Source organism: Penicillium nucicola (assembly GCF_028828085.1).
Source record: "Penicillium nucicola strain IBT 29836 chromosome Unknown utg000010l, whole genome shotgun sequence".
Classification (NCBI taxonomy): Eukaryota; Fungi; Ascomycota; class Eurotiomycetes; order Eurotiales; family Aspergillaceae; genus Penicillium; species Penicillium nucicola.
The window spans coordinates 5,956,440-5,978,764 of record NW_026643134.1 but is presented as its reverse complement, the minus strand read 5'-3'; the positions used below and the strand labels follow the sequence as shown (position 1 = coordinate 5,978,764).

The 22,325-nt window shown below is 51.1% G+C and overlaps 7 protein-coding genes across 7 annotated transcripts; 3 read left to right on the top strand and 4 right to left on the bottom strand.

The window, feature by feature from the left end:
- Positions 1–47: 47 nt before the first annotated feature.
- On the bottom strand, positions 48–2,244 carry pacC (putative C2H2 transcription factor PacC; the record flags this gene model as incomplete). Its single annotated transcript, XM_057133205.1, has 3 exons — positions 48–1,486; positions 1,665–1,950; positions 2,014–2,244. 3 exons carry the CDS (start codon positions 2,242–2,244, stop codon positions 48–50), a joined length of 1,956 nt encoding a protein of 651 aa, XP_056981193.1.
- A 1,146-nt stretch (positions 2,245–3,390) lies between these two features.
- N7511_010827 (oxidoreductase, 2OG-Fe(II) oxygenase family) lies at positions 3,391–4,385 on the bottom strand (the record flags this gene model as incomplete). Its single annotated transcript, XM_057133204.1, has 2 exons — positions 3,391–3,964; positions 4,030–4,385. The coding sequence occupies 2 exons, from the start codon at positions 4,383–4,385 to the stop codon at positions 3,391–3,393; spliced, it is 930 nt and encodes a 309-aa protein (XP_056981192.1).
- An 834-nt stretch (positions 4,386–5,219) lies between these two features.
- N7511_010826 (putative C6 transcription factor (Mut3)) lies at positions 5,220–8,488 on the bottom strand (the record flags this gene model as incomplete). Its single annotated transcript, XM_057133203.1, has 5 exons — positions 5,220–6,302; positions 6,351–6,735; positions 6,789–7,400; positions 7,449–8,217; positions 8,272–8,488. 5 exons carry the CDS (start codon positions 8,486–8,488, stop codon positions 5,220–5,222), a joined length of 3,066 nt encoding a protein of 1,021 aa, XP_056981191.1.
- Positions 8,489–9,890: 1,402 nt separating this feature from the next.
- N7511_010825 (sugar porter family MFS transporter) lies at positions 9,891–11,625 on the top strand (the record flags this gene model as incomplete). The annotated part of the gene is made up of 4 exons (XM_057133202.1): positions 9,891–10,065; positions 10,117–10,319; positions 10,376–10,456; positions 10,510–11,625. The coding sequence occupies 4 exons, from the start codon at positions 9,891–9,893 to the stop codon at positions 11,623–11,625; spliced, it is 1,575 nt and encodes a 524-aa protein (XP_056981190.1).
- A 315-nt stretch (positions 11,626–11,940) lies between these two features.
- N7511_010824 (uncharacterized protein) lies at positions 11,941–13,113 on the top strand (the record flags this gene model as incomplete). The annotated part of the gene is made up of 4 exons (XM_057133201.1): positions 11,941–12,045; positions 12,106–12,384; positions 12,444–12,862; positions 12,936–13,113. 4 exons carry the CDS (start codon positions 11,941–11,943, stop codon positions 13,111–13,113), a joined length of 981 nt encoding a protein of 326 aa, XP_056981189.1.
- Positions 13,114–13,507: 394 nt separating this feature from the next.
- On the bottom strand, positions 13,508–17,335 carry N7511_010823 (uncharacterized protein; the record flags this gene model as incomplete). Its single annotated transcript, XM_057133200.1, has 1 exon — positions 13,508–17,335. The coding sequence occupies one exon, from the start codon at positions 17,333–17,335 to the stop codon at positions 13,508–13,510; it is 3,828 nt and encodes a 1,275-aa protein (XP_056981188.1).
- A 2,769-nt stretch (positions 17,336–20,104) lies between these two features.
- Positions 20,105–21,478, top strand: N7511_010822 (putative histidine acid phosphatase; the record flags this gene model as incomplete). The annotated part of the gene is made up of 2 exons (XM_057133199.1): positions 20,105–20,707; positions 20,756–21,478. The coding sequence occupies 2 exons, from the start codon at positions 20,105–20,107 to the stop codon at positions 21,476–21,478; spliced, it is 1,326 nt and encodes a 441-aa protein (XP_056981187.1).
- Positions 21,479–22,325: the final 847 nt, after the last annotated feature.

Sequence of the window (22,325 nt, the reverse complement as noted above, 5' to 3'; positions counted from 1 at the left end):
ACGGCGTTAAACAGGCTTGAGCCACAAAGTAGAATAGAAGAACCATTTTACGCTTCATCGCCGGGCATCTTGGAGTCCCCGTCCTCGTCTTCATCCACACTACGTAACGTGGGGTAGAAGACAGCCTCGCTTTCAGTCTTGGGAGGCTCCTCCTTAGTATCGGGTGCGCTACCAGTTTCAACACCCTCCATGGCATCGAGACCAGGGGTTGGAGAGGCAGAATCAGGAGCAGTGGCGCTCTGATTGCCAAACTGAGGAGTGAAGCTGCCAGTCTCCAGCAACTCAGAGACAAGGCGACGCAAATTCTCGAGCAGACGGACCTTTTCCACCCAGGCCACGTTGACATCACGCTCGGCGACCTCGGTAGCAGCCTGCGCGGTACGCTGGGCAGATTCATGGTCCGGGTCGGGGGATGTGTTGGAGTGCAGTGCGGGATCAATCAGACTCTCGGAGAAGTGGACGGCAGGATACTCCTTGGTAGGAGTGTGTTCGCCGTCGTCCTTGCTATCCTGAGAAACGTCCATGCGGTCCTCGGTCGCAGCTCGCTCGGCCGGCCGCGCGCGTTGCAGAGTACCGCCAGTGTAGCGACGACGGTCATCGTCGTACGCTCCACTCAAGGTAGATGGCGGGGCGGCACTTGAGGCAGTGGGGTATCCTGCTGCCATGTTGTCGACAACACTGGCAGATGGCAGACGAGGGTACATACCAGCGCCACTTTCATGAGGAGGCGAGACACGGTGAGAGTGGTGCATGGAGATGGGAGAGCGCTGCGAGGTGTATGACTGTGCGCTGGAGGGCGGGGTCAGGGCCGGGGTGCCGATAGAGGGAGAGTGAGCAGAAGTAGCCATCATGGGGGCTGAGGGCTGCGCGGTGACATGGCTTGGCGGGAGCTGAGTAGGAGGGGAGTTGGTAGCACGGTAATTCATACCACCGTGGACGTAATGAGCGCCGGGCTGGGCAACGCCAGCGGCGGCCACGTTCTCATCACTCTCGTAAATGGTGTTTTGCATTTGCTCGAGGAATTGATCAATGTTGATCAGGTCGTTCTTGGTGCGAACGTTAGACATTGGAGGGAGATGGTAACCAGGAGCCTGGCCACCACCGGGGCTGTAACCACCGCCTCCTCCGACAGCAACGGAAGCCGGGATGTGCTGATACTCCGGCACGGGACCGTTAAGAATAGGGAGCTGGAGAGCCTGGAGACCAAGCAGGCGCTGGCCGACCGCGGCATAGGAGTTGGGATCAAATTGGCGACGCTTCAGGTCACCGAAGAACTCGTTCAGAGCATCATATCCACGCTTGCGGTCGTACGCGGCGTGGTTTCCATCTTGTCCCTGGCTCAGCGCATAGTACACATTGCCATAGGAATGCGGGTTTGCAGGCTGAGGAGGAGGGTGAGGTTGATAGTACTGAGGCGCACCATGTGCGTATCCGCCATTGACGGCACTGATGGGGCTCTCAAAGTAATGAGTAGCGGCAGCATAGCCTAAATGCCACGGGTTCAGTCAGCGATCGAGTCTTCAATACAAAAAAAAAAAGTTGATCAAGTCCAAGCGTCCAAACGGGGAACATTGTCTCAAATCCAGGGGATATTGCCAAGGGAGCGGTGCCAAGGGAGATGCCAAGCGGGAGCTCAACGGGCGGAAAAGATTCCTAGGACGAACCTTTAGGGTTTTGCGGGAACATCATATCGGGGTGCTTCATGCCAGGTTCGGGAGAGCGGATTTCTGAGTCGTCGGCATGGGTCTTAACATGCTTCTTCAAATCCTGGGGGCGCTTGAAAGCCTTGCCACAGAAGTCGCACTTGTGAGGCTTAAGAGGCACATGAACACGGATGTGAGAGGTGATGTGGTCACGCTTGACGGTGGTAGTATTACAAGTACCCCATTGGCAAGTCAAGTTCAAGTTATTGGTGCTTTTGCGTCCGACATGGCGTTCGCAGACGTGTTCCTGGTAGCCGACGCGTCAGTATCAATGCCATGCCACAATATCACCCTGATTTAACAAGCTTACGTAGAGAGCCTCAGCGGTTGGGGACTTTTCAGTGCAACCAACCCACTGGCAGGGTAGCTGCTCGCCGCCTCCATTCATCGCGGGGCTGTTGACGGCAGCGGTGGCAGCGGCGGCAGTCGCAGTGACGGATACTGCTTGTGCAGCAGTTGCCTGAATGGGAGCCTGATCAGCGACAGGCGCAGGAATAGTAGACTGCGGCGTCGTAGTCGATGCGATATTGGAATCTGTCATTGTGCCAAGAAATGAAGCTGGTGGTGCTGGCGGAAAGCCCAGACACGACTCTCAGAGAACAGTTGAAACGATAACGTGTGACACACGTAGCAGTTACGCTAGACAGGCGATGATCTGATATAATATAGAGAGTGAAAGGGAGAGAAAAGGGGGGAAAGACCTCGGGGAAAGATAAAGGAAAGAGAGAAATGGGGGGGCCTTTCTCCGCAAGGGAAAAGAGCCGAGACTTTGCCCAGAAAAAGCGCTTTGCTAAGCCGGGCGGAGTGCGTGACAAGAAAGGGACAAGACAACCAAGCGACAAGACCGGGCCAAGAGTTGGTGCGGGCCCCCAAGACCCGAGAGGCGCTGCGCCATGGCTTGTGACTGGTTGGTCTTGAAGGGAAGGGGCTGTGCGTATTCTACATTCCGGTGCTAACGCGTATCCCTCCCGTTGGACTCCGAAGACTCTGAATCTGACGGAGTACAGAGTATGGTGAAAAAATAATATCCAAGAAGCAAACACTTCCAGGGGCTTTCTAGGTACTGTACTTAAATCATGTCTAGACAGGCTTAGCGTACGCCCTGCGGATATTTCGGTAAATTAAAAGTATTAGGGTATTGGGGGTGTTTGAATCCGTCTGATTCGTCAGTCACCTCCCCAACTTGTCGAGTAATTTCCGAGGAAACAATTATGGAACAGACGTGGCAACATTGAGATCAGGTTGCTTCGCCAAGCACACCAAAAAACATGGGGCCATGCCTCTTGGCAGCCAAGTGATCCCTCTGCCAATAATTCCCGCTCCGAGGACCAAGACCTTGAGTCTTGGGTCTTGGTATTTCCCCCTTCGACCAGCCCTCCGAACACATCGCTACCATCCCCTTCGTAACCTGATTAATGTGGTTGCCTGGAAGACTGGTGCTTCGCTTTATGCATGAGTCGCGTTTCAGTTTCACTGCAAAGAAACAGCCCCGATATTCGCAGAGTACATGTCATTTTTCTATGTGATCTCATCTTGCTGGTCTATTCTTTTTGATATTATGTTCAGACAGGTTATATATCCAGACTCACCTCATCCATAGCATCTCATCTCCACAAAAGCCCAAGCATTCTCCCCCTAGAAAGCACATCTTGGCAAAAGCCCACCCACGTGCTCTCTTCTCGACATCCTACCGCCTACCAGGTTGATACCAACTCCAAATATTCAACCCAACCTTCGTCCCCTCCGTCACAGGGAAAGCAGCATGCCACGTCTCAGGGTATCCAGACCCATCGGGTCTTAGATTCTCCCAGAACACAGCATTGCCCTTGATAGGCTTGAACGTGATTCCCTCCGGCACCCCCTTGCCCTTCTTCTCCTCCTCCTTCCCATCCAGGTTCTCGCACTCCAAGAACCGACACCACTCCCTCGACCGCGGCATCTTCAACCTCGGGAAATTCGTTCCCCCACCTTGACACTGCGCATCCAAATAAACCATAAACGTACTCAATCGGTCCCCACCGCGTGCCAGCGATCCCGTCCAGTCATAGTGATGCTGGTAATGGCCAGAAGTATTATATCGCTGGGCCCACATACGCTCAATGAACAGGTTCGGGCGCCAGCCCTGGAAAGCGCGCGCGCGGTCTTCCAAACAGCGCACTGTATTGTCACGGTCTAGAAGAGCGCGGTCTGAGAGGCGTTTTGACGGGTCAATGCGTTCTGTATGGCCGTCGTAGAGGATGGAGGGTTTGTAGTTCGGGACACTGGACGGGAAAAGGGAATCAATATGTGTCTTGCTAGACTGCGCCGGTCGTGATGTTTTCCTTACCTGGCATCTAGCAGATGATTTGCTTCGGCTTCACTGACAAAGTTCTCAATGTACATTACCAGTGGCGCACGCGACAGAAGGTGAACGCGATAGCCCTCGGCATTGGGACAATCGAATGGCACGCCATCTTCAGGACTGATGAAGCTATCATCGGTAAGATTCAGACCAGGTCCTATAGCGGCTGCGTCGTCGAAATCGAAGATATCTTTATTGGATCTGGGTTCCGGGCTTGGGTCCGAGGCTGAGAGCAGACCCGGGAAGAAGCCGCGGAGCAAGGGGTCGAGGATGAATATGTATATCGGAATCGAGTATAAAACCCATGTAATCACTGTTGACAACTTCGGCAGGGAGGGCATGGTGTGGTGCGCCGGCTGGCTATAAATAGGAGCGGAAATATGCAGACGATTATAGAATGTACATCGGATTGGTGTGAGGGTTTAGGACTGGATCAAACTGTACATGTGGCGCAAGCGATCGGAAGGTTCCTTAATTGGAGGAATTGAGACTCGTGGGTGTATGTTTGGTGAAGATGTGGAGGGCCATAGCGTATGAAGGAGAGGTTGCGTCAGGACGTTGAGATGCGCGATGGAGTTTATGTGGGTCTACCGATCCGTAGCCCTCCGCTATAAGATGGACCGCGTCTGTCTACAGCCTTGTCATTTGACAATCAAATCATTTTGACACGCTATACAGTGTCCAAGATGTTCTTATGTACGGAAGATGTGATGATGTAGCCAAACTTTCTATTGCTACTCTAAACTTGGTTTTACCAGTATACAGCTCTGATTGCTACTATATCAACAATCATCTCAAGGTGCTCCAACATTGCAGAGAAACAGGCGAAGAGTAGACAAATGTATAGTGTAAGAAGTACATCTCGTTCTCCCCTGATGTATTATCATGCGTGGTCATGCTCCACGGTTGTTGAAGGCAAATCAGGATAAAACAATGTAAATTATAGTAAATCTCACCTACATCAGACAATATAAACTATAATTCAAGTATAAAATCCATACTGACACTAAAACCATTACCAAAAAGCACGACGCCAGACCACCACACAACGCCAAACCAGGTATCAACATTTTTACACCAGAAAAAAGAGTAGCATTCATAATTGCATTTCCTCATAGAAATCGGACCAACAGGGCCATCACAGGCAAGGTGAAGCAAAACCAGACAAGAAGTAATCAGGCATTGACGTTCATCCACTGAGTCCAATCATCATTGGATGCCCCATTGTTAGATCGGTAGTTAGCATTATTACCGAAGAGATCGTCAAACGAGATGCCCAGGTCCATGTTCGCGGCCATGTTTTCATCCATCATGCCCATGCTGACGTCAGGTAATCCATTTGGACTGTGGAATTCTGGCTGTGGGGCTGCGGATTCGGCTGGCATGTTGTTTGGGTTATGGGGGTTTGGATTGTTCGGTTGGAAGTTGTAACCCTGCCAGACAAAGTTTTGGTTCGGAATTGAGACCAGATCTGGACTACTGAGGGCTTCGCTTGGGGTATGGCCGTGGGAGATGGGAGACATGGTACGTGATGAGCTTCTGGAGTGGGAGGGTTGGAGGCGGCTTGGCACTGATGACTTGATCGCCGAGGGATTGCCGACGGGGAAATTGGGGAGAGAGGTGAAGTCAAAGTTGGGTGTTGAGATTCCGACGCCGCCCGTTTGCTCGGTGGGTGTTGTTGCTCCCATGCCTGTTGCTTGTGCGGCTGCATCAAAGGGGTATTGGGATGGAGGCATTCCACGGTCGTGGCGGAAGTGGTCGTCTTCCAGCGTGGACATGGGTTGTGTAGGGTACGCGAATGGGTCGTCAGAGGGAAACATCATCGGCATCAGATCAGGGAGATTAGCCGGGTTGTTGAATTGCTGGGCCCAAGCAAGGCTCGATGGCTCTTGGTTGGACATGGAAGGATGTATGGAGCTAGCTGAAGAGATCTGTTCCGGGGTAGACATGGTCTCTGTAAGCAGCTCAGGAGTTGTTGAAACCCATGTCGACTGGCTGCTATTGTCATTGGAGCGATTGTTCATCATCTGGGCGTTATCAAGGCTCTGTTGGCGACGGGTTGGAGCTTCGGGTGCAGGAGTTTGAGGCATCATCTGCATGGGGAATGTGCTTGACCGGTGTGGCAGTGGTTGCTCAAATGAGGATTGAGCAGGCTCACGTTCAGCCGCTTGGTTTGATGGCGCTGGTCGCTTTAGATTGACCGGGGTCTTGGAGCCTTGTCGGTTCTTGAGCATCTCAGGCAAAGTCTTGAAGAGGCACTGCGATGGTATTAGTCAAAGCCGGCCGGAGAGCTCGGGGATACATACGTTCAAGCTCTGAGAGCATCGGTCCGCAGCCAAGCTCTTCTTAGCTAAACCAGCAAGTGTATTTTTGCCTTCCATGGCATCCTTCAAAACACCGTCTTTGGCTGTTGGTGAGTCAGGGTTCTCAATCACGAAGAAGAGCAAAGAGAGAATAGCAAAGTAGGTCGTATACATGGTGAACCAGAACGATCCATTAAGCAATCCTCGCTTTTGCATTCCAGTGGTAATGTGAACGATGTTCCTGGAAACACTGACGCATGCCGCTGCACAAGCATACGATCGCTTGTCAACACCGCGCGCTTGGGAACCACCAGAAACGTAGTGGAGGAAAGGTCGATACATGACCATCTGCACATGTGCATAACTGATACGCAGTAATTGTCGGACACTGAAGGACGTTAGTATTCTGATCAAGTATATCGATCGCGGACTAAGACTGACCGTTCTAGCTGTGGTGAAACTTCTGTACCCGGTCGCAAAGCAGGGGGCAATTCCTCCATCCAATTTTGTAGATCACGCTCAATCTCACGGATCTTGGAATGACTGACCATGTAGCGCTGGTCTGACTTTGAGCGATACCGGGCATTCTTGACGGGGTAGATGTATTTCACCACCTTCAGGATGATGTTGGAAAGACGGGTGTGGGCGTTGCATCCAGCCATCAACGGTGTATAATTAGATGGCTGTTGAGTAATTCCTTGTATGGTGATGAAATCCCCATCAATCTCCATGGGATATTCTTGGTCGATGTCGTCGTCGCTCAGCATCTGAGGCAAACCAAGAAGGGTGCTGACGTAGACGTCCATCTTGCGAACCACCCAAAAGATTCGCTTTCGTAATTCTCGTTCAATGGGATTGAAATCTGTGGCGACCTTGCGATGGAGACCCAATCGTAGAGATGAGCGCAGCGCAATTCCTACATATGAATAACATGTACTCAACTTGGCGGATGACTGCAAGAAAAGTACCATGAAACAAATTGCCTGGAGAGAAGGCAAGTCACGGCAATCAGTAACCTCCAATAATTGTCGGCCAGCCTTGAAAAATTGGAACCTGTGACAGTTAGTGAATGGCATTACTGAGGGTAGTAGATAGACCTACCCTTGGCCGATTGCGCTTTCGTAACCAGACAAATCCAAAGTACTACCTCCGTCATCCGAGAACAAACAACCAACCGCGATTACGATATACAGCAGCGGCAGGAATGAATTCTCATCATTGCCAAATTGTTCCGGAGGTGTATCGTAGATTTGCTCCAGGCTAGCGAAGAATGAAGGCTCATGCACGAACCTCATGAGCGAACAAGCGTGGTCGATCGCATTATGGCACAAGCGGCGGGCAACCACGCGCGGGGGTAGATCGTGGGTAGGAGGCATTGACGTATCCTGAGGCGACTCCGACATCGACTTGGGACTATCCCACATATGCGACGTGATCGAAGCGCGCGGTCGTGACATCGGACCATTGAGATCGGTGGCGCCCAACTGTTTGCGTAAGCGACGAACGAAGATAATCCCGGACGTATGTCCATGATAATCCCAATGGCCTTGATCATCCCGATCTAAACAGCCGGAATTATCGACCATTGTCTCCAGTAATCCCTCATCCCCTGCCTCCGGCGCAACCTCCGCCTGGGCCTGAGGTTGAGGCTTCGGCACCGGTGGCTTGACATCCTCGGTCGCATCTTGTCTTTTTTGGGCGGCTAATACCTGTTCCGTCGCATGCACATCTAGGTCCGGGTCGTCGAGATTGACATTAGGGAGAACGACTCGCAGCAGGGCTTCAGCTCTGGACAGGCGATTTTCGAGCGCCTCGACGTATTGCGGGGCAGGGTTGCGACGGCGGTTGGAGGGTTGGTCATACGAACACTCTACAGGATTGTTAGGCCAGAGGGGGGAGGTTTCCCGGATTATTGAGAGCGTACCATAACTATAGACGGTGCAATGGGTGCAGGGCTGTTTGCCATCACATTTAATCTTTTTTCGACGACATTCATCGCATGCGCGGCCAACTCGTCGCCTCTTCTGCATGGGCAGCGATTTAGGATCTGGTGAGGCTTCCGACGGGGCGGCGTCATCATCATGATACTTGAAGTCGTTCAGGGGATCGTCATCGTCGCCATGAGGGCTTATAGACGCCATGACTGGAGATTTGATATCGGTAATGTGCACGAATTCATGTAAGGAGAGTCTTGGCGGGCGATCCGAAGTTCACGAATACCAGATCGCCCTTTTGAGGAGCGTCACAATAATGGAAGTTGGGGATGGAAATGATTCACGATGCGAAAGCGGTCAATGAGTGGGGGATTGCAATGCTGGTCAAAAGTGCCAAAGTGCTAAAGTGCTTAAGGGCCAAGTGCCAGTTCAAAGGTTCGTATTTCCCAGCCGTTTAGTCATTCGGAGAATTCTGGCCGTCAACGCCGACTTTCCGCTCTTTTGCAGCCCTGAGGCATTTTCTCCTACTATTCCAATGGCCCTGATGTCAGACTTTTTCCCGATCTCCACCGGTCCCAATTCTGTTTAGACTCGGCCTTTTCAGTGTCCAAGCCGAGGTCATTTAGTATCACTAATCTACGTATCCCATAGGATGTACGGTAGGGCATGACCCTGGGATTGACGTGGATTTTTCCGCGCATGACTCTTAACTTTCGGGGTTTGAAACTGGCCTGCAGATAATATTTTCCATCTGCACCTGTTCGCAAGACACATGGACCTTGGGTAATTTGCAAACATTGCAAATACAGTCTCCCAACTGCCCAGGTGTACTACTCCTGCGACTACTGTATATTACTGCCCCGACGCTAAGCGTTGGTGATATTTTTCATTGTTTGGTAATTTGCGCCCCGAACCCCGAAAGCCCGAGAGAAGCCTGAACTGTTGAATAATCGATGCATCATATCCCTCCTTACCCTGTTCTGCAGGTTGGGGAAATGTGAAGGTTGACTTCCCCAAATTGGGGGGCAGAATAAAGATCTGTAAACGGTAGCCAAGATTTACTAGTGCTCACTCAAATTCCTATTCTTAGTCTGCTGACCAGATAATGCTACCTTTTGTAATACTTTAATCCTCTCCAGGTCTCGACCTGCATATACTGTATACACTGGGTTCTCCTTGCCACACAGGAAAAAAGGGATTAACCATGCGGCAGGGTTGAAACAAGGCCGCAATACCGCAATTGACAGCCCTGTGACGCGCTGAAGAATGAAAACAACCCTGAAACGCCTGTCCCCCAAGCATCGTTTAGCGCCATCGTGATGGACGATCGGACGATCCAAGAACTGCCGAGAAGAAACATGGGTTCTCTCTGCGCCTCCAAAGTCAATAGCGTCATTTTCAGAGGGGCGGGATGTGATTTAGCGATTTAGCGATCTCGAATCAACTAAGCGACAAAATATTAAGCGTGAAAGGTCCCCCACGAAACATTCCCAACGTACATCCCTTCGGCACGTCCGGGGATCGGCATTCGATACGCGACTATTGCCATTTATATGGAACTCGTCCACACCCATCCCGCTATGCATCGGTGCTGTAACGACTATGGACCATGGCTTTCTTCCTCGTAACCTTCTGCTGCGCGTTTGCCGCGCTGGGCTCATTCCTGTTTGGGTATGATTCCGGCGTGATCTCCTCCAGTATTGAACAAGAGGCTTTTCTAGCCCGATTTGGCTCTCCGGGGTTATCTGATGCCGCCGCGGGAGGAATCATCTCGTCTTACACTGGTAATCCTCCTTCGGAACATGTGGCGATCAGGGTCTAATGGATATGATCAGGGGGTGCGATTGTGGGCTCCATCCTGGCCCCATACATTTCCGACTACTATGGTCGTCGAATGGTCATCTTCCTTGGTGGCTTGATTGCCAGTCTCGGGGCTGCCCTCCAGGGGGGTGCAGTGACCATTGCGATGCTTATTGCGGGTCGATTCATCGCGGGCATGGCCATTGGGCAGATGTCAGCTACCATCCCTGTATATTGTGTACGTGATCGCTATCCAGTAACGTATGTACCAAGCTTCGTCTGACATGCATCCAGAGCGAGATTGCCCCGCCTCAGATCCGTGGCTTATTGGCCAGTATGCAGCAATGGATGATCGGTCTGGGGATCATGGTTGCCGTGAGTAGACTACTGAGATCTACTCAATCTCTGACACCAACTGACGAAACCAGCAATGGGTCGGATACGGCTGCTCCCTGCACGGCGGAATCTTCTCTTGGCGCTTCCCCCTCTGCTTCCAGATCGTCCCAGCTTTCATCCTCACAAGTGGGATCTGGTTCCTCCCAGAATCCCCTCGATGGCTTATAGAAAAAGGCCGAGAAGGCGAAGGCCGCTCAGTCCTCGCAAAACTCCACCTGAACCGCAGCGCAACAAACAACAAACTCCTCGAACATGAACTCTCCCAGATCCACGATAGTCTCCTAACCGAACATCAAACAACAGTGCGATCCTGGCGCCAGCTTCTCACCTCCCCAGCCTGGCGCCGCCGCATCCTCCTAGCCTGCGGTCTACAAGCATTCACCCAATGCTCCGGCACAAACGTGATCCAAAACTACGGCCCACGCATTTACAAAACCCTTGGCTTATCAACCTCCACATCCCTCATGATCATCGGAGTCTGGGGCGCGCTAGCCCTAGTCTGGAACACGGTATTCATGACCTTCATCGACAAAGTCGGTCGTCGCAAACTGCTCATTCCATCGCTCTTCGGCATGGGCGCCGTGATGTGCGTGGAAGCCACGCTGGCCCGGTATATCGACTTCAACGACCCGAACGCGAACCCGAATGCGCTGCGCGCTGCAATCGCCATGTTCTTCGTTTTCTCGGTGTTTTTCACGGCGCTCGGGATGATTTCCTGGATTTATCAATCTGAGATCTTCCCCACGCCCATTCGAGCTCGTGGTTCTTCGCTGGCTACGGCGACGAATTGGAGTCTTAACCTTGTCTTTGCGCAGTGCTCGCCGATTGCTCTGACTAATATCGGGTATAAGTATTTCTATTGCTTTGTTGGGTTCAACTGGGCGGCGATGGTCATTGTTTGGGCATTTTATCCCGAGACTGCGGGCCGGTCTCTCGAGGAAGTTGAGGATGTTTTCTCTAGTCGGGCTGTGGTTGAGGTGTCGGATCAAGGCCGTGAGATGACTTTGGCTACGGCGCCGCGCTCGCAGATTCGACATAAGGGATTGCATCCGCTTTCTATGCATCCGACTGATTACACGGTTGGTAGTGTGACGACTAGTACTAGTCTAAGCGGGTCTGAGAAGGGGATGCATGTTAAAGAGGTTTAGAACGAAGTGTACTATAGAGACTGTTATGATATGATGAAATGAAGAGCCTGTCAAACGACCAACGCAGTCTACCTTATGTATTGTATGTGATAAGATGAGAGGGTAGGCATAGCCATGAATACCTCGTTATGGATCTGATTGATGTCCCACTTGGATCAGAGTCGGTTCGGTGGTCTCGATCTGGGTTCATGGCCCACATCCCAATTAGGCAGTTGGAAGCACCCATACAAAGTTCCACCACACTATTTATACAGCTGTTTCGCACTCGACATCGCATCAATTGAATCAAGCAATCCATACCTTGATAACGCCAAAATGACCAAGTCAACCATCACTCTAGCCTCCGGCAAAGAAATGCCCCTAGTAGGCTTCGGCCTCTGGAAAGTCCCCAAAGAAACAGCCGCAGAAACAGTCTACAACGTGAGTATATCGACCAACAGTCAACAGCCACACCAAAAAAGACAGCCCTAACAAAACCAGGCCATCAAAGCTGGCTACAGACTCTTCGACGGCGCCTACGACTACCAAAACGAAAAAGAGGCCGGACAAGGAATCCAACGCGCCATCGCCGAGGGTCTAGTAACCCGCTCCGAGATCTTCATTACAACGAAACTATGGAACAACTACCACCGACGCGAGCACACCTTGCAAATGGCCCAGAGACAGAACGAGGCATGGGGTCTCGGCTACATAGACCTCTATCTGATTCACTTTCCCGTTGCACTGGAGTACATAGACCCAGCCGAGCGAGAGTATCCCGTACGTACACACAGCCCTAACAAAACCAAACATCCCATCAACACGAACTAACAAAACAGGCCTGGTGGATGAACGACGCCGGCAAAATCAGCCCGGTCAACGTCCCCATCTCAGAAACCTGGACAGCCCTAGAAGAACTAGTCGACGACGGCATCGCGCACAGCATCGGCGTGAGCAACTTCCAAGCACAGACACTCTATGACATCAAGACCTACGCGCGACATCCCATTTCGGCCCTCCAGATCGAACATCACCCGTACCTGGTGCAGGGCGAGTTAATCCAGATGGCGCGGGAGAACGGCATTGCCGTGACTGCGTACTCTAGTTTCGGGCCGATGTCTTTTGTAGAGTTACCGGCTGCGTTTTCGAAGAGGGCTATGGGCATTGAGATGCTTTTTGATTGTGGGTGTGTTGTTGAGGCTGCTGCGAGGGTGGGTGTTAGTCCTGCGAGGGTTTTGTTGAGGTGGGCTACGCAGAGGTTAGTTCTTTTTGTTTCTGGTTTTTTTTTTTTTTTGGAAAATGGGGACGGTGGTGCTAATGAATGGGCTTAGGGGTGTTGCTGTGATTCCCAAGTCGAATAATCCTACTCGGTTAGCGGAGAATTTGGATGTTTTGGACTTTGATTTGACGGATGAAGAGATTCAGGCTATTTCGGCTTTGGATCGGGGATTGCGGTTCAATGATCCTGGTTTCTATTTGGCTGATTATCCTCTTCGGATCTTTGCTTAGGCTGAAAGGGGAGGGACTTTTGCGGTGTGTACTCGTTGATTGGATAGTTGATACTGTAGAAATAAGTATGCTGTTGGTCATCCTATTCGTCATATGTCACAGTGAGCTTCTAATGTAGTGGAATGTAGCACGGGAGGAAACAGCGTATGGGCGAAATCGATCGATGGATGTTGCATGGGAAAATCATTGGAACGAATCCAGTATTCTATGTCTATGTTAGGTCTATATATACAAATCTAAGTCTATACTCTACCACTATACAGCCATCTAATTATGTGTAATCTGAACCCCTGGAATCACAGCTAGCAACTGGCAGATAAATAATAGCACATAAAAAAGCTCCACAGATCATCGCATCTCATCTGGTGACATAACAGAAAAGCAAGGACATCATTTAAATAGGTTCATCACGAGGCTCAACCAGGATCTCGTTGACCGAGACATGTTCCGGTTGAGTAAGGGCATAAACAATTGAATTGGCAACATCCGAAGGGTCAAGGATCTTCGCTCCAGATGGCTCGCCGAATTTCTTGACTGCCTCCGCATCCGTAGACATGCCCAGCAGGTCTGTAGATGTATTTCCGGGCTGGATGCTTGTCACGCGCAGGCCAGCGCCGGCAGTCTCGAGACGGAGCGCTTGCAGGGTTGCTTCGACGAAGAACTTGCTGGCAGAGTAGACTCCCAGGCCGGGGAAGACCTTGCGGCCTGCATCCGAGGAGATGGCGACGACGTGGCCGCGGCCCCGAGAGAGCATACCGGGGACGGTGGAGGAAAGGGCGTGCAGGAGACCCTTGCAGTTCACGTCGACGGTGCGCTCCCACTCGTCCATCTGGGTGTTGGCCATCATTGTAAAGTACATGACACCGGCGCAGGCGACGAGAATGTCGACTGGACCGAGCTCCTCGCTTGCGGCTTTCACTAGGTCTTCAACTTGGGTCTTGCTTGTTACGTCTGTTGAGCGGAGGATGCACTTGACACCGTGGGCTTCGACCTTGCGCTTGGTGCTTTCGAGAGCGTCGAGGCGACGGGCACCTAGTGCGACGGCGCAGCCTTGTTTGGCCAGGGCGGCTGCTACCGCCGCGCCAATGCCCGAGGACGCACCGGTGACCACGGCTACTTGTCCGCTGAGAGGGCCCTTCACGGTGGGCTCAACAGCGCGCTTGAGAGCATGTTGGCGAGACGGAGGTCGGGGCAACCATCCTCGAGCAAACCAGTGACGAGTGTAGGTTTCCAGCAGGAGGCTGTCCACTTTGGGTCGCTCAACCTCGGCACGGAGAGGTCTGGTCAGGGCGTTGTCGAGGACCACGATATCCCGAAGGAACTCGACAGTTGGCATACCACTGCGAAGAATGTCGACGGTGAAAGATCCATCTCCACCCTTGGCTGTGCCTCTCTTCTCGAACCAAAGGGCTACCCATTCGTCCCAAGAAAGGGGCTTAGTCTGATATCCAAGCTCCTTGAGATCCTCAAAGACGGATCGGGTGTCGACCGGCTTGGGGTCGCCCAGGTGGAAAACAGTTTGGTCGGTCTGAGTTTGAGTGGCCAAGTGAACGATGGATTTGCTGACAAAGTTGACTGGAGTCATCTCTGCGCGCCATCCTTCCACGTCTGGGAAGTATCCAATCTGGATAGACTCAACGATCAAGGCAGTGAGCAAATCCCAAGCGTTAGCAGAACCAGTGATACTGTGGCCACTGATGGTACCGCATCGGTGAATCTTGACGGGCAATCCGCGTTCACCAGCCTTGAGCACGAGCTGCTCGGCAACCCACTTAGTCTGACCGTAGCCATCAAGTAGCTTCTTGGGGACTTCTTCCGCAGACAGCATGGTACTCTCGGGCCAGCCGTTCTCCCCAGAGGAGGGCAAAACTCCGTTTGTAGAGACATACTGAACAGTTGCACCTCCCTTAGCGGCCAAGCGAAGGATCTCTCTGGTTCCGCCAACATTTGCACCGCGGAGTGCGGCATAGGGGTAGACAAGGTTGACAGTAGCGGCAGCGTGAACAATGACATCAACACGGGACGCGATCTCATCAAAGACCTCAGGGGACAGGCCCAAGCGAGGACGAGAGAGGTTGCCAGGAAGAACCTCAACACGCTCCAGAATTGAATCGCGCCAAAGTCCCATGTCGAGCAAATTCCGACGAATTCGAGCCACACCTCCAGCCTGGTCATCTTGCTCCGGGTCACTGAATCGAACAAGACAAATGATGTGAGCCGAGGTGTTCTCGATCAAGTCATTCAGCAGGAACGCGCCTAGGAAACCAGTCACACCAGTCAAGAGCACTGTGTTTGCCTCATTGATCGAAGTGATAGTAGTGGTAGAGGGCTTGATGTCTTCATCCAGAGTAGAGTCCGAGAGTAGCACTGCAGGCAAGTTGGCTTGCACCTCTTCGGTGTGACCGTCTCTGACGGCACGCACAGTGTCCAGGTGACCGGAGAGGGTGGTGTTTTCAGCGAGACGAGGAATAGGAATGCGGAAACCGAACCGTCTGGAAAGCTTCGATGACAGATCGGCCAGAGACAATGAGTGTCCACCGAGATCGAAGAAGCTGTCTTCGGGCTTCAGCAGATTCTTCGAGATTTTAAGCACAGTTTCCCAGATGGCAGCGATATCACCAAGGCTGATGGGGTCCTTTCCGCCACTCTGCTCGCTACCGCTGGGGCTTCCACTGCGGGGGGTTGGGAGGCTCTTCAGATCAACCTTTCCAGACACCTCGCTAGTAGGAAGTTGCTCGAGTGCAACCCACAGGGCGGGAATCATGTAGTGGGCAAGGTTCTTCTCAAGAGCACGGCGCGCCGAAGGACTGTGGCCGGACTCGTTAATGGTGACCGCTGGGCGATCTTCTGACGCCTCCTTCTCGGGGACAATGTAAGCAACCAATTGTCGCTCCAGCCCCTCGCCATAGGCAATCACGACACACTGACTAACAGCCAGGTATTGGCAGATGTCGCTCTCCACCTTTGCGGGCACCACGGAGTAGCCGCGGAGCTTGATCATAGCGCCCACCCGACCAGTAATCTCGAGGAGTCCCGACGGCAACTTGCGCGCTAGATCACCGGTCCTGTAAGCCCGAGCGCCGGGTGTAGTGTCAAAGGGGTCGGGCGTGAAAGCCTTGGCCGTAGCCTCGGGTAGATTGATGTATTCTCGGGCCAACAGGGGACCTCCGATAAATAGCTCTCCCGATGTGCCGGTCTCGACTTCTTTGCCGGCTTCGTCCAGAATATATGTGTGTGAGGGATCGAGGGGAGGGCCAACAGGGCAGTAGAGCGCTTCCTCGTCAATGATCTCGCGGATGTCTCCACACGCAATCTCATGGGTTTCGCACGCACTGTAGCAGTTGAGCAGACGAGTATTGGGAAGAATCTTGATGGCCTTGCGAGCCAGATCCGTAGTCACCACTTCGCCGTTCAGCCAAATAATGCGCAGATCGGGAACACGTGTGCCAAAGCGCGGGTAGCGGGAGAGAACCGTGGCCAACAGTGTGGGCGTCATCAGGGTCTCGGTCACCTTTTTAGCCGCCAACAAGTCGACCAGGGCGGCCGGATCATAGCTCGTTTCATCGGGCACAATCACCACCGTGGCTCCCCGCAACAATGGGCGCAACATCTCCCAGATAAAGAAGACATTGCAGGCCACCCGATCTCCAGGCTGGACATCCTGCACCGCAAATCTCAGATCATACGACAACACCGGCGCACGATGAGGATTGGCAATTCCTTTTGGTTTTCCCGTCGTCCCCGATGAGTACGAAACAAAGGCTAAACGGTCCAAATCCTCATCGGCGGGCAACGGCGCAGGTTCCTTGGCAGCGCCATTGGCCTCCGCCACTGAATCATCCAGGGCGATCACTGGGAGAGGGGCCTTGATCTTGTCGGCCTCTGATCGATGGGTGACAATGACGGCGGGATTTGCGTCCTCGATGACATCCGCCAAGAGGTCCGCGGGGTAAGCCAGTTCCAGCACCAGAAAGGCGCCCCCAGCACGAAGCGCTGCCAGGCACGCAATCACGTAATCTGCGCTGCGTGGCAGAAGTACGCCCACGAGGGTGTCCCGACTCACCCCATAGGTCCGCAATCGACTGGCGAGAGCTTCGACCTCGTGGTCTAGCTGTTGGTATGTGTAGGTTGTTTCATCCTCTAGCGCGATGGCGTCCGGGGTGGCCTGCACCTGTTTCTTAAAGAGTGTCGGGAGATCTTTGGTGATATCGAGAATGGTCATGGTGAAGGAAAGTGGAAGACGCTAGAAGTTCAAACAGAGAGAAGGGGGATCAGTCGATCTATGTAAACCCGACACTAATGCAGGAGAGGAGTAGAATACAAGAGAGAACCTTCTCGAGATTCAGAAATCCAGAAATCAAGAAATAGGCACGAATTTGTTGAGAGACAGGACTGGGAACTAACTTAGACCCTAACTTGGCTCTGAACGTGGCTCATTCATGGTCCAATCGCTTTCCCCGCGCGGTTTGTTCCGGTCTGTACAGTGCAGGACCTTAGGCACGGCCAGATTCCTATTGCTCTTTGCATGAGAAGATCTATTTGACTCTCTTGTTCCTTATTCCTGTCTATAAAGTATCCTCCTCACTCTCATCTTACCCTCACCTGAACCGTCCAAAGGCCCTTTCACATGTCAGCCCCCACTCTGACATGTGAAAGTCCTTTTCCCAACAGTTTGTCTTTCTTTCTGCCTCAGGCCTGAGTCCTGTTCGGATGGCTTCTCACAGCTTCGGACTTCTGATTTGCTTCTGAAACCCTGCTATTCTCGATGAGGCAGCCAAGCTGTTAAAAAATGCTTGATTGAGGATCCAATCCACATGCACGGACCCCACCCTTTCCGGTGTCTGGTCTGAGGACAGTCCATTGCCCCTGAGCTGGTTTCTGACGGGCTTCATTTGTCCAGGTCTTTTGTCAACTCGTATGGAGAAGTCATGTACTCCGTACTGTAGCAGAACATACCATTCCGTAGTGTGATGGACCCGATTTGCGAACAAATTACCCACAAACCCACTGTGCAGACCACAACATCGCACTAAACTACACATCGCTGCTAATTACTCACCCCCCAATAACAAAGCCAGCATATGCCAATTTCCAAGCACACTTGTTCACCCCAGTCCCTTCATTTTCGACATGATGTCTGGCAACCCACATGCCCACATACCAGAATGGGCATAGTGGCACGGCACTTGCTCCCCGGACCCTCCCGAGTTCCCACATCCGATGATCAGCTGACTGTTTCTGCGAGCAATTACTTTGGAGAAAATACAGTGTTCCGACATCATTGTATACCATTAGCTCTCAATGTCTTATATTAACGAGCGGTAAAGCTTAGGGGTTGTGAGGCCAGGCTAGCTGCCCATTCTCCCATTGAGAGTATATATTGCGTACGTCGTGCGTGACGGCATGGCACCTTCCAGTAGGAGAAATCCATTTCAGGTTCACAATTTCAAGCAGCGTTTCCAAGGTCGCTAATTGCGCTAATACCGCAGAGAAAAGTAAATGCAATGTTCTGTGATCTATATCAGGAATTAGGTCCCCGGGATCTAAGTGGGCAAGAACTTGGACAATGGAGTTATGCAACATACTGACAAACAAAGATATGCCAAGCGTTGGATCTGGGAGGCTAGGCGAATCAACTTACTTCCCCTCTAGGTATAGAGCGGTAATATTGAACAAGCTTTCTGACTTGATGTAACAAAGCTAGCGCCGTTATCATCAGATGGGTCCCTGCATTGGACATACTATCCGCCTGTCGCAAGATCAGAGGGCTCTCAAGATTGAAAAAGTCCGTGGCGACTTTTTTAATCCAGATTACTGGCTCCGTGTATATGAGCTCTGTGACCGATCACCGATCACCGATCAGAGCCTTAGAATGTATGATAAAAAAGTAAAGTTTGGCGAAGCCACCTTTTGCTGGGGTGCTAAATGGATCCCTTCTCCGGTTATCAAAGAGCGGTCTGTGACAGATTCAAAGCAACACTGCGTCTGATTAAATATCATCCTTCTATCAATCCACCCTCTTACATTTTATCACCTGTTCGGTTTCGACTTCGTGATTTAAGCTTGGTCGGCTACTAGACACTCTTGTGTCACGATTGACATCGCCTAGTGTATGGGTATAGGAACGATGTAGCGGGTACGCTTCAGGTGTTCTAGGGTATTATGAAACTCAATGTACATTCTGCACTAAACTTAGAGTCCGATAAGTCTCAGTGAACGACTCATTTTATCAGAGTCAATGACGGAGAAAATATAGGCATACACATGTCATCGGAAAATTATGTAGATTTTGCGTAGCAAAGAGCTGAGTTCTCAAGAGAAAACTTTAACAACGCCCCCTTCGCGGTCAAAGCATTTGTAACTTTCCCCAATTGAGTCAAAATATCTCAAGAAGAAGAAGAAGAATCTAGGTGCTGAACCTTTATACATAACGCGACTGGATCTAAATAGAGACGTCGTTCTTTTCGCAGAGAGACCACCCAGACAGAGCAAAACGACGACGATGGTCTCGAAGATACTCAATTTGCCAACCTGGTTTGGCTTATGTAGATGATCCGAGTATCAAGGGACAGCCCTGTAGGATTTCAAGACAATCCGGGCTCACCGGCTCGGCTTACCGAAGAGCGTCATGGCCTCCACTCATACTGGCACCTTCAGGCCCACCAGGTCTCTATCATGTTGGCAATCTCCCCAATTGCGGTCTCTTCAGTGCTCAATTAAAACAGTCTCATATCTTGACTCAATATGCTTAACTCTTCAAACATCTCTAAATAAATTCACTTCCTATTTGTGGGCATTGAGAGATGCGGTGAACCAAGCATCGGGCGGAACATAGGGCAGAGCTTGGCACGGCTACTTCCACTGTCGATCACTACGTCAATCTTTTTTCCTTGTTTACTACCTCGTAAACAATGACATCGCGACTGCATTAAATGAGTCTCAAAGGTATATAAAATAGGAATTGAGTCCCTTTCCAAGGTAACCCAGCAAAATGCATTTCTCACACCTCCTCGTGGCATTCGCCGCCCCTGTCCTGTCCTCCTCCCACTTCAACCCTTTAGAACATTCCGCCGGGATCGCACCATACTTCACCCCGAATAATCCTCCGCTCGAACAATCTCCTCCCCAAGGCTGCAATGTCACTCGAGCATCATATCTGGTCCGCCATGCAGCAATCTATGCCAATGATTTCGACTACGAATCATACCTCGAGCCATTCCTGAAGAAATTGCAGAACACAACACAAAATTGGTCTTCGACAAAGTCCCTCAAGTTCCTTTCCAATTGGACTGCACCAGTCAGTGAGGAGCATTTGGAAAAGCTTACTCGTGTTGGCTTACAAGAGGCACGCATGCTGGGAAAGAGTCTTCACAAAAAATACGCCCATCTCAAGACACCTGCCAAAGTCTGGTCTTCGACCGCAGACCGCACGGTAAACAGTGCCCAAAGCTTCATTTCGGGATTCACAAACAATCACACCAAGGCGATCAATCTCACGCAAATCGAAGAAAGCAAAAAGGCGGGCGCCGATTCCTTGACGCCGTATAAGGGCTGTTCTGCGTTCAGTTCTTCCTACGGCAGTGACCAATCATCGGTATGTTTTACTACTCATTTCTTGTAGGACTATAGGCTAACAAACCAGGCCTTTGGGAAAGTGTACACGAAACCCATCATCAGCCGTCTGAATGCCGAAGCGCGCTCTTTCAACTTCACTCAAGATGACATCACCGGCATGTTCGAGCTGTGCGGCTACGAGACCGTCATCAGAGGCTCATCGCCATTCTGCTCTCTCAAGCTGTTCAATTCCGACGAATGGCTCGGATTCGAATACGCTAATGACTTGATGTACTTCCACAACACGGGCTACGGCCGCCCGCTATCTGGTAGCCTCGGCATCCCGTGGGTGAATGCCAGTGTTGCAGCATTAGACGACGAGTCTTCCTCGCAGGAGCTGTATGTCTCTTTCACGCATCGTGAACTTCCGCCTACGGTTATCACCGCGCTGGGACTGTACAATAACAGCGCATACTCTGGATCGAACCATGTGAACGGTACCATGCCCGAGCACAGAATCAACTATAACCGCGTTTGGAAGAGCAGTGAGATCCTGCCGTTCCTGACCAACATTGCTATTGAGAAAATGTCGTGTGAGAGTGATGGCTTCAAGGAGGGAGATTACTATCGAATCTTGAACAATGCTGGTCCTCAGCCATTGGTCGACTGTCGGGACGGGCCAGGTGGAAGCTGCTCCAAGACGCAATTCCATGATTTCGTCAAAGGGCGAGTCGAGCAGTTTGGGGATTATAATATGGCTTGTGGGGGTGATAGCGACTACCCGTCGTCCTTGTCTATCTACCAGTCATAATTCGGGATACCTGAATTAAGTACAAGTGTCCAAAATTGTTATGGTTAATAAATAGACTAAGAGAAATTTGCATAAGCTGTTAATATTTGTCAAGCTATTTTATGCATCATACCATTCTTTTAATTACATTTCCGGTTAGGTTTCTGGAAAGGTCAAATGTCTACACACTAGTCAGTTGGTATCAAGGACTCGCATGACAGGAACAAAAAGGAAAATAGACTGTGGTGAAGCATTCATTCATGTATATTTGCAATTCCACCTAGCATCTAACGTTATTATGCACAATACATGTAAGTTTTAAAACATATTGCACAGGCTTGATAATAATGAGCGTCTCATACCCTGTGGAAGCTTTTGTCGAGATTTTCTGAAACATAGCCCAAATATATCATACAATCTTTTTGTTGAACATTCATGAAATTAATATTATCATGTCCAGCCACTCGCAGTATCCTCTTTAAGGCAACTATTGACTACCAAGGAGTTTCGATCTCGGTATATACAAGTCAACGATGTATCACGATAGAATTGGTTTAGTACAACTTCCTAGACATATAATTATCTGGACCACAATAAAATCCTGCCTTTCGAATAAAAAGCCTCGTTTGAATAATCCGTTCATAGACCAGGGCCAAGAAGACAAAGCCAAGAACATATACTTTGGGCATAGTGGCGGTTACAGATGCTGCTTTGAACCGGCTGAACTTCGGCAATTCCCCACGTTCTCCGCACGAGTCCGGAGTGGCTACGATTACGATTTCGGGAATTTCCTAACCACGACCAGAAACAACGTAATAAGTAGACTATCATACCCAGATAATCCCCATCCTCTACATCCTTCTACATC